The sequence below is a fragment of the Cebus imitator genome, unplaced genomic scaffold, assembly GCF_001604975.1.
Source record: "Cebus imitator isolate Cc_AM_T3 unplaced genomic scaffold, Cebus_imitator-1.0 Scaffold175, whole genome shotgun sequence".
NCBI lineage: Eukaryota > Metazoa > Chordata > Mammalia > Primates > Cebidae > Cebus > Cebus imitator.
The window spans coordinates 858,741-869,836 of record NW_016107490.1 but is presented as its reverse complement, the minus strand read 5'-3'; the positions used below and the strand labels follow the sequence as shown (position 1 = coordinate 869,836).

The 11,096-nt window shown below is 39.4% G+C and overlaps 1 protein-coding gene across 5 annotated transcripts in view; it reads right to left on the bottom strand.

Annotated features, from left to right (window-relative positions):
* The window catches only part of VRK2 (VRK serine/threonine kinase 2), a 109,171-nt gene extending 100,246 nt beyond the window's left edge, over window positions 1–8,925 (bottom strand). For 2 of the 5 annotated variants that reach the window (XM_017544965.2, XM_037744445.1), the window contains exon 1: window positions 1,968–2,250. Coding sequence is in view for 1 of the 5 variants with exons in the window: in XM_017544964.2 (XP_017400453.2) it covers window positions 2,274–2,346 (73 nt within the window). In the remaining 4 variants the exon portion in view is untranslated. Of the gene's footprint in view, window positions 1–1,955; window positions 2,251–2,273; window positions 2,411–8,904 lie in introns of those variants that run through there. The other 3 variants (XM_017544967.2, XM_017544964.2, XM_017544966.2) reach the window with 3 other exon arrangements.
* Between the last annotated feature and the right edge of the window lie 2,171 nt (window positions 8,926–11,096).

The following is an 11,096-nucleotide window of genomic DNA, read 5'->3' as shown; positions in this document are numbered from 1 at the left end:
AAAAAAAAAAAAAAAAAAAAAAAAAAAAAAAAAAACAGAATCAATCAAATGTCATTTAATATATTTCCAAAATTCATTTAGGGGGTCTATAGCACATAAGCACATATTAACAGTGCAGGATAAATCTTAAGAAACAAGAAATTAACAATTTCCAATGAAAAAAGAAAATATATTTCATATACATGGAATTATTGCTTTCATTGAGAATGTGAAGCGTTAAAAATGAGAGGGTCTTCAGTCACTAGAAAAGAACAAAGAAGCGGATTGGGAAAACAGACAATGGCAATGGACATCACCACCACCAAGCAAAGCATATGACACCATGGAGGTACTCAGTAAACGTTTATTACATGAGCCAGGGATTTTTATGGATATATAATTTAGCAGAATACTAGGCCATGGGGTAGTTCCCAGGCTGCCAAAATATTCTCAGCATTTTGTCCTCTTACTCTCTCCTTCTCAGTTCATCACAGTGAAATGTGATGAGATTTGCCATAAAACTCGCGTTGAGGACTTCATCTTAGCCCTAGGAAGGTACCCAGAGATTACTGCCTTGCAGATTACTGCTGTGCCACCACCAACAAAAGCATAATCTCCATAGTATAGCCATGCAACTTTAATCAACTAATTGTACACAGGTTATCAAATTTTTCAATGGGAGATTTTGAGTCAAAAGAGAAAATTTCTTAGGGGAAGTATATATATATATATATATATATACACACATACATAAATATATGCGCTAGCATACATTCCTGAAAAGGTAACCATGATCCTCTAAGTATTTCTGAAGAATTTTTAAAAACTATTAAGGGCTTTTGATATGAAAGTTAACTATAAACATATATACATAAATGTAAAGTTTTCTTTATGTAACCTTATCTTCCGTAAGAGAAAGTGTCTGTTTTTCCTTTAACAGGTTCTTCCTCCTTCACTTAATCCAATGCCCTGCTTTTCTACTTAGCAGCGTCGTCCTGGGTAGAGTCGCTGCTTCTATCTTTAACATTATTCACCTGTCCTCCTGATAAGCACACAAGGGAAGCTAGGAATTTGGATGGTGAACCGTGCCTAGAGCATTGATTGTATTCTAAAATAGGAAGTTTTTGTGGAGGTTTCCCTTCACCAGTACATTATAGATGCTGGTGCCTAGTACAGATCTGCTGATTTAAAACTTAAAGTCTTCGAAGTGTAAACTACTGATTAAGGCATAAATTCTAAATAATTATCAAGAGGATAAACACACTTTGGGGCAAGACAGCAGCATCAGGACTTGAGGCGAGAAAGGAGACCCTATGAAAGTCACATCCTGGGGGCGGGTCCCGAGTTCATCTGCTCCGGGAAGCGACAGCCTCCTCTCAGGGCCAGTCCCTGTCACGGTGTCCCTTCAGCTTCTGGGTGCCTTCCGGGGCTAAGATGAAGTCCTCAACATGAGCTTCCGGGCAAACTGGTACCCAGAGGTTAACATAAGCCAGGGCTGACCTCCAACCCCGCCGCGGCCCCTGACCCTGCGTCAATCAACGAGAGCAGCGCCGCTCAGCTGCCCGGTCCGTCCGTGCTTGGCCCACCAGGGACCCCCGGCCATCCCCGGGCCTCCACTACCGCGCAGCGAACTAACTTCCCGCCCCAAGTTCTCTCTGCACCGGCAAAAAGACAAACTCCACCCTCTTTTCCGCTAACACCTCGGACCCCGCTTTTGGCAAACCGGAGATGAAGGAGACTCCTGGTTCTCACTCCAAGCGGGGAAAAAGCCAGGAACGAAACGCGGAAGCAGCGACCCTGCCTGAGCCGGGGCTGAGGGCCGGGGGCTGGGACGCGGCCCGGGACACGGCCCGGAGCCCTGGCGTCTCACTCCGACCGCAGCCCTTCCCCGGGCGGGGCAGCGGCTAGGGCACTACGAGCGGAGAGCTGGGCTGCGGAAGTGCGGGGGTGCAGCCTCTCACCCTCGGACCCCTGACCGAGAAACTGACCGGGCCTCAGTGTCCCCCGCTGCCGGGTAGCGCGCGCCGCCTGCCGCCTCCCGCCTCCCGCCTGCCGCTCAGCACTGGGCGGGGCCCCGGGCCTGCAATCCCGCGGGGAGGCGGGCCCAGCACTCCAGCAGGCCTGCGGTAGGCCCTTTCTAACTTCTCTCCAGCTGTGTCGGCCTCGTGGTGCAGCGGCCCTCGGAACCTCGCGCAGGCCGCAGCCGGTTCCTTCCAGCGGCCTGTCCACGCCCTGGAGACGCCCAGAGGAAGGAGAGGGCGCGGCTACAAAGGGAACGCGAGCTGTGTTATTACCTCCACCCTGGCCCGCCAGCGCCTGGACGAATAGCCGCCGCCACACGAGTTTGGGACGAAATAAGCAGGACATGGATTTGTGCAGGAGGAGTGTTAGGTCTCCCGTATCATGACCTGAGTACCACGAGCTTCCGAATGGCCAGGCCTTACCGAGCTCTCGCCGAACAACTAGTGGTACTAGCGAAGATTCCAGTTACGGGGGCCTGTAACTCCCCGCCTTTAAATTCTCAAAGGCATATTGGTTCAGGACCTATTTCTGTCATTAATCGTCGGATAATTTTAACAACGTAATTGCAAACTTCAGGTTTTGTGTCTTTGAAATGGAAATAATCCTAGTTATTAGATTATAAGGTCTATAAAATTATGACAATAAGGTGAGGACTTTATTAAGCACTTTTCTAATATATAAAGATTCATAATGGCCAGGGGCGGTGGCACACGCCTGTAATCCCCAGCACTTTGGGAGGCCGAGGTGGGTGAATCATCTGAGGTCAGGAGTTCGAGACCAGCCTGGCCAATGGGGCGAAACCTCGTCTCTACCAAAAATACACAAAAATAGACAGGCGTGGTGGTGGACGCCTGTAATCCCAGCTACTTGGGAGGTTGAGGCAGGAGAAGCACTTGAACCCGGGAGGCGGAGGTTGCAGTGAGCTGAGATTGTGCCATTGCACTCCAGCCTGGGCAACAAACGTGAAACTCCATCTTGGAGTGTTGGGAGGGTGGGGCGGGAAGACTCATGGTAAGCTTATGTTTTAGACTAGACCAAACAAATGCTTAGAAAAAGGTTATTAAACAATACGTCAGCATTCTACATAGGAACCACCGATAATTGGTTGGGATGAAAATACTGAAAGGAAAATTGAAGCCCCTTAATGACTTTGATAGACTAAGGAATTGGGACCTTCTACATCTTTCAAACTATCACCAAAATGAAAGATGGCATGAGAAGACATTTCTAAAAACAAACAAAAAAAAGTGTTTTTAAAAGAAACTTAGTCTATAGAATAATTGTGCCCTGCGAGGCATTTACTGGCCCAACAGTGTTCATTCTTATTTCCCTAAGATATATATGTAACAGATGCAATTGGTTACCGATCCTAATATCCATATTAGGTACTCTTTCCTCCTTTCCAAATTTGTTGAGCTTTCCACCACTTCCCCAGGTCCCTTTTGGGAGGACACAACTTCAGTACCAGCCACAGCAGATTACTTATAGGTGGTTCCTCTCCCTCCCTGTAGGTATATATGTATCCCGTGTGTTAGTAAATCCTGTTTGCTCAACCTTCAAAATACACTCAGCATCTATCACTTAGCACCCTTACCGGCATTCTGGCTCAAACCATATTTTTTCTCTAGGTAATTGTAATACCCTCCTACATGTTTTATACCTTCTTGCCCCTTTAGTCTTTTCAAAACAAATAGCCATATGGTCCTTAAAACTTAAATAATTCCTGAGCTTAAAACAATTCAGTGTCATTCCAATTTACTCACTACTAGCCAATCTTCACTATGACCTTAAACAGCATTTCTCCACCTGGGCACTATTGACAGCCTGGATAATTCTTTGTTGGGGTTGGAGGAGGAGGAGGATTGAAAGGATACTGCTAAATATCCTGTGCATTGTAGGATATTTAGCAGTATCCCTAGTCTCCCGAGCACTCCCTCCCACACAAGTTATGACAACCAAAATGTCCCCTAACATTAACAAATTTTGCCAAACTTGCCACTGGTAGAAAACAACAGTGATCTACCTATTATGCACCCGACTCCCCAATCTCCTATTACTCTCTTCAACTACAGTGGCCTGCTGATCTCAAGAACTTTGCACATTTCCTGCCACCTGGACCACTCTTCAACCTCGTGTTTGTATGGCCTACTCCATCACTTTCTTTAGGTCTTTATTTAAAAGTTAATTCGATGAGACCTTTCCTGAACCAATCCTATCCGAAATTTCAACCCACCCACAATATTTCATAGCTTCTTTCCCTGTATTTTCCCCTAGTACTTACTGCTATACAGCAATATATTATACAATTTATTATTTATTTTGACAAAAGACAGTTTTTTCAGTAAATTGTATGTTTCATGAGGTCAGGCAAGATTTTTGCCTGTTTTCGTTACTACTGTATCCCCAATGCCTAGAAGAGATATAGACAACCATTTCCTTGTTGAATGAATAAATGAATCATAGTGGCTCCATTCCAATTTCAATGATTGGTTTAGACAGTACAAAATAAACGTGTTGAATCTAGGTAATAAGAGGTGAAAAAAAGTTTCCTGGACACATTCTTGAAAGATATAGTATGTGATGTGATGCTTAAAATGGCTGCAGTCATTTTGTGACCATGAAGGTCAGAGAAAGTATAAACCTAAAGCCCCAGGAATGGTAGGATACTCAACAAATGATGTTAGAACAGCTAGACATCCATATGTACACAAAAGAAAGAGGCTAGGCGCAGTGGCTCATGTCTGTAATCCCAGCACTTTGGGAGGCCGAGGCAGGCAGATCACGAGGTCAGGAGATCAAGACCATCCTGGCTAACACAGTGAAACCTGTCTCTACTAAAAATACAAAAAAGAAATTAGCCATGAGTGGTGGCAAACACCTGTAGTCCCAGCTACTAGGGAGGCTGAGACAGGAGAATCACTTGAACCCAGGAGGTGGAGATTGCATTGAGCTGAGATTGCAGTGAGCCGAGGTTGTACCACTGCACTCCAACCTGGGCAACAGAGAGAGATTCTGTCTCAAAAAAAAAAAAAAAAAAAAAAAAAAAAAAAAAAAAAAAAAAAAAAAAAAAAAAAAAAAAAAGAAGAAGAAGAAAGCAAAAAACCTCAACCCTAATTCATACCTCATGTAAAAATTAACTTGAAATTGATCATACAGCTAAATGTAAATACAAGATCTAAATCTAAAACTTTTTAGAGAAAACCTGGCAGAAAATCTAAAATCTTTGAATGTGTGTACTTGTAAGGAACAAAAAATTTTTAAGCTGGAAACCTAAAAAGAAGAAATTGACAATTTACATCAAAATGAAAACCTTTATTAAGTTACCAAGTGTTAATAAGGATTTGGAACAACTTGGAACTCTCTTATACTGCTGTTGATGGTACAGCCACTTTGGAAAACAGATTGGCAGGTTCTTATAATGTCAAACATGTAATTAACATACAACCCAGCATTTGCATATTTACCCAAGATAAATTGAAACCTGTGTCCACACAAAGACTTGTAGGGGAATCTTTAGAGCAGTTTTATATGTAATAGCCAAAAACTGGAGATAAATTTCCATCAACTGGTAAATGAACAAACAAACTATCTACTATATAATGGATTATCATTCAGCAATAAAAAGGAGCAAAGTACGAATACAGTCAACAAGCTGGATGAATCTCAAAAGCATGATTCTATGTGAAAGAAAGAAGACACAATGGAGTATATACAATGTAATCATTTATTCAAAATTGAAGAGCTAGGCTTGACTGCAAAGAGCTGAAACGTTGCAAATGTTAAATTTCTTTATTGTGGTAGTAGATGTATTATTATACATTTGTCAAAATTCCTCTATACGCTTAAAATCGAATTTTATATAAATTATTCCTCAATAAAATAGATTTAAAAGAATGGCAAAAGAGAAACATGGGAAGATCCTGAGTCTTTGAAGCCATTATTGAACTACTAATTCAGCTAATCCTGAACCACCTTATTTTCGTATTCATCCATGAGGTGTTAAGTGTTCTTATCATTTAAACCACCCAGCATTGGTTTTTATGTTTCTTGCAGCCAAAATCTTCCTAAGAGTAAAATTAAGATTCAAGTTTCTTAAGTGCCAGTGATTTTTAAATGTTAATAAATTTGTACTAAATAAAAATGGCAAGAGAAGAGCAGGTAAACCTGTATTGAGAATATGTGTTTTCTTTAAGTGTTGGGATTTAATGCAGAATTTTATGATTCAGAGCATATTGCTGTGTGTATGTTTCAAGATGAAAACTGACAGAATATAGAAATACAAATTTTGGAACTAGTGAAAGAACATCTTCTGAATGAACATGATGAGAAACAAGAAAGAAAAGAGAATCTAGACATGAAAGCACTGAAGTGTGAGTCATCAAAAAAAATATATGGGGAAAACAAGGTTTTCAAACAAAGCTATTTTGATAGATCTTACAGGCTGTGAATGATTCACCACAAACACACACACACACAAAAGGACTTTCTTGGCTGTATGCCAACTGGTAGGTATGGCATGGGTTCTGCTTTTCAAAAAACCAGGTGCTGTAAAATGCTCACATTGGTTAAAAAGAAAAAGAAATACCCAGCCATTTAGTGAGCATACTTTACAAGGCCAAGATCATTTCAAATCAATTAAAGTGTTAAAGATGATGCATAGACAAAACATTCAGAAAAAGCCAATTTTTGTTATTTAAAGTGAAATAAGGAGATCACATCAGTGGAAGCATTTTGCCTGCCAAAGAAGAGCTAGTTTTTTGTTTTATAAAGTCAGGGGCCATTTGCACTCAAACTCACAATCTCTAAACAGCTAAGCAGTTCCTGACATAGAAATTTTGAAAATAGTAGAATTCAGGTAAATAGAATTCCAAGTACATCAGATATACAATCAGACCAAATTTCTGTGTCCTCTGCATTCTTTACATATAAGATCATTACAAAGTAAAAAACTTAATCGTCCAAATGACACAATTCTTGTTTGTCTATATAAATGAAGGATTCGAATATTAAAAATAATTTAAAATGTCATGTCAGTATGTCATGTAAACCAAAAGTATCTAAGTCTCAATCGATTTGGAAGTTTGTTTTGCCAAGGTTAAGGACATGCCCAGGATATAGCCTCAGGAGGTTCGAAGAATATGTGTTCAAGATGATTGGACTACAGTTTGGTTTTATATGTTTTAGAGAGACAGAAGACATCAATCAATACTTGTAAAATATACATTGGTTCAATCTGGAAAGGCCCGACAGCTTGAATGCGGGGTGGAGGGTTCCAGGTCATAGGTGGATTCAAAGAGTTTCTGAGTTTATCTAAAGATCTGGAATCAACAGAAAGGAATATCTGGGTTAAGATAAGGGGCTATGGAGACCAAGGGTATTAGGTTACTGATGGAGCCTCCAGGTAGCAGGCTTCAGAGAGAATGGACTGTAAATGTTTCTTATCAGACTTAAAAAGATGTCAGATTCTTAGTTAATTCTCTCCTGGATCAGGAAAAAGACTTGGAAAGGGAAGGGGATTCTCTACAGAATGTAGGTTTTCTCCACAAGAGAAAGTTTGCAGGGCCATTTCAAAACATGTCAAAGAAATATATTTGGGGGTAAAAGACATCAATTTTTTCAGGGCCTGCTATCTGTCATGTTGGTATCTTATTGCTACAAAGAGTCTGTCTTGACAGTCTTAAGGTCTGTGCTTTAATATTAATGCTGGTCAGTTGTGTGGAAATTTAAAGGGAGGAAGGTATAATGAGGCATACCTAACCACCCATTTCCATCATGGTCTGAATTGGTGTTTCCAGCTAACTTTGGAATGCTCTGGAATAACTTTGGCTGAAAAGAAGAGTCCATTCAGTTAGTTAAGGGGCTTAGAATTTCATTTTTCATTTATAGTCAAAAGGTTCAATAAAATTTTTTAAGGATGTTAATTTGTAGAGCCCTGATGCCAAACAATCTAAATACAAGTATGTATCAAATTATCTCTCAAATAATTGAATGTAGTAAACCAAATATTGATTAGCCAAAAGTGGTATGATTCTTACCCTGTCCATTCCCCAAATACAAGCACCATAAAACGTTAATCATAAGACTATATTTACACTCTACATCCTTTTTTCCCCCAATTAACATGCCTACAGTAACCAAAAACATGAGCTGGATGAGGAGGAAGAGGAGCTGGCTGAATGATTTTTAAGCAGAAGCTGAATATTCAATAAGAATAGAGTTGATGATGCATTTGGAGGAGAGGTAAGAAACAGATTTCCTGTGTGTCATGTAAGCCATGTTTTTAGGCTCTCCTTTCATTCAACTGCAATAACATCCTCTAAGGGACTTGAAAGAACCTTCTATTCCCCAAATATTTTTGGCCATTCCTAAAGACTATCTCAGATCTGCTCCATCATTTTCTCTGTCCTGCTATGAACCTTTTGGTTGATATCTACTGTTCAGCCATAGTTTACCTAACAAACTAGGTGGAAGTACCTGGCTAGTGTCGCTAGCTGCCTTCTTCCACACTGCTCTATCCCTGACACTCTGTAGCTTTCAAGGCATCAAAATGGACCTGGGTTTTCTGGAGCCCTTAAGACACTTAAATCAACTTATGATCCACACAGAAGCAAGGTTTCTCTTGGCCGTTTGGGTCACAATTTCTCTTACTGCTTTACTACTTCCACTATAGGGGCTAACCAATGTTAAATGTAACCAATGTTTTAATGTAAACAGTGTATTTACATTATATTATTAATGCATTTAGATTTTCTTCCAAGTCTCACTGCCAATTTCAGGACCTAACCATGCAGTTGGGAGCTAATGTACACAACAAGTGAAAGATACTATGTTATATTCAGATTTTTTGTCCTTTAAATATCAGAAAAGTTATTGAATAAACCTAGTCTTCCTGATTTCTCTTACCTGTTATATTGAGTTATCTCACTGAAGATTCCTTGTTATTTCAGGCAAATAGACTCAGATGTCTCTGGATCTAGAAATGAGCAAAAAATGCAGATTCCAGCTGAGATATACACAATTATCAAATTTCTTAAGATATACTAATATTTAAATCCATTTATTATAAAATATATCCTTACCTGGGCAACATAGTGAGATACTGTCTCTACCAAAAATTATTAATAAAAAGTAAAAATTTAGCCAGGTATGGTAGTGTCTGCCTGTATTCCCAGCTACTCAGGAGGCTGAGGTGGAAGGATTGGGAGCCTGGGAGATTGAGGCTGCAGTGAGCTATGATCACAACACTGTACTCCAGTCTGAGCAACAGAGCAAGACTCTGTCTCAAAAAAAAAAAAACCCTAAAATTAAATCATAAAATACATCCTTATAATAAATATTAAGGAAAATATCAAGAAGTAATTATAGAGGAATAAATCACTCATAGAAAAACAATTTTAAAATAATCTCTGTTAACATTTTAGTGCATTTCCTTTCAGTATTTTAGTTTTTATCCTGTAGAAGGTTTTAGGTTATATGCTTTCCATAGTTGTACTCAAATTGCATGTATATAATATTTTTATTCTGCTTTTTTAAATTAATAGTATAACAAACATTCTCTCCCTCTCCAGTCATGTGTCAAATTGTTTAAGGATAGGATCCCCCTATCCTTAAACAATTAGTCACTAAATCCTGAGCCTTTCGTATGCTTAATGGGGTAAAGATTTGGGGAAAGACAAGGTGTGATCTCAGGAAGCCAGGGAATTCATACTGAAATAAAAAGAAATGCTAGGGAGAAAAATAATAAAGAAAGCTAGAATAGAAAGAGAAAAGACAAAAATTCAATCCTGTTGGATATAGGAGAAATTTTTAGGGAATAAGGAGAGAGGAATATGAGAGTTTTTGTGGAGAACAGCTGCTCTGAGATAACTGAGACTGAAAGAGAAAGAAAAAGAGCATTTTTAAGAGTTAAATGTACTTCCCCTTTTGGCAATGTTCTGAGGAAGTGCAATAAGGATGCACATTGCTTTCAGTTATCTTTGGCTGCAGGAGAGTTGTTTCTTGGAATATGATCCTATGCTGAGGATCTTTTCATAATGAGGGTGTAAACTGGCCAGGATGATGCAGGTTGTATAATAGTTTTAAAATTGTTTTATTTTCACGTAAATCAGATAATTACTTGTTTCACATCTTGATTTTTAACAACTAATAGTATCGTGGCTTCCGCAACCTACATCAATATATAAATATTTTATCATATTCTAGTTGTACATGTTTTCTAATATTCCATAGTGTAGTTGTATCATCATTTAACCATTTTTCTTTAGATGAATAATTAGGCATTTTAAATTTTATTCCAAATTATCAAGAAAGCAGAGATGTTAATCAGTCTTATTTCATCAGCACCAATAGTGCTGGCTGAAGGTTGTGTAGTTGGGGCTTGCATATTCAATTGACAAAAGGCAGATTAACAGGAAAAAAAAAGATGTAGTATCTTTATTAGTGCTAAATTTTTTTATGTGCATAGGGTGTCACAGAAAGGAAATGAAAACCCATGGAAGCAATTAAACTTGGGGGCGTATATACCATTTTAACAAAGTGTAATATATTATGGAGAAGTGACTAGACAAAAGAAATGAAGGCTCCTAGAGGCAATAAACTGTGGAACAGTGACTAGGAAATCTAGCGTAGGTAAGGCTTGTTTAGTCAGTTTTGTTAGGCAGATAAGAATAATTCTCCTCCTTATGGTGCTGTAGAGGAAAACACTTTTACAAATGGAAATCTATGTTACCTTTACAAAGGGAAATTTATACACCACTGTCAGGCAGAAAGGAGGAGGCCAGAAAGTTCTTGTGTGTGCTCATATTAGTCCATTTTCACACTGCTATTAAGAAATATCCAAGACTGGGTAGTTTATAAAGGAAAGATGTTTAATTGACACACAGTTTAGCAGGGCTGGGGAGGCTTCAAGAAACTTATAATTATGGTGGAAGGCAAAGGAGAAGCAAGTACCTTTTTCATAAGGCAGCAGGAAAGAGAGAGAGCAGGGGAAACTGCCACTTATAAAACCATTGGATTTTGGGAGAAGTCACCCACTATCACAAGAACAGCATGGGGGAAACTACCCCCAGGATCCAATCACCTCCCACCAGGCCTCT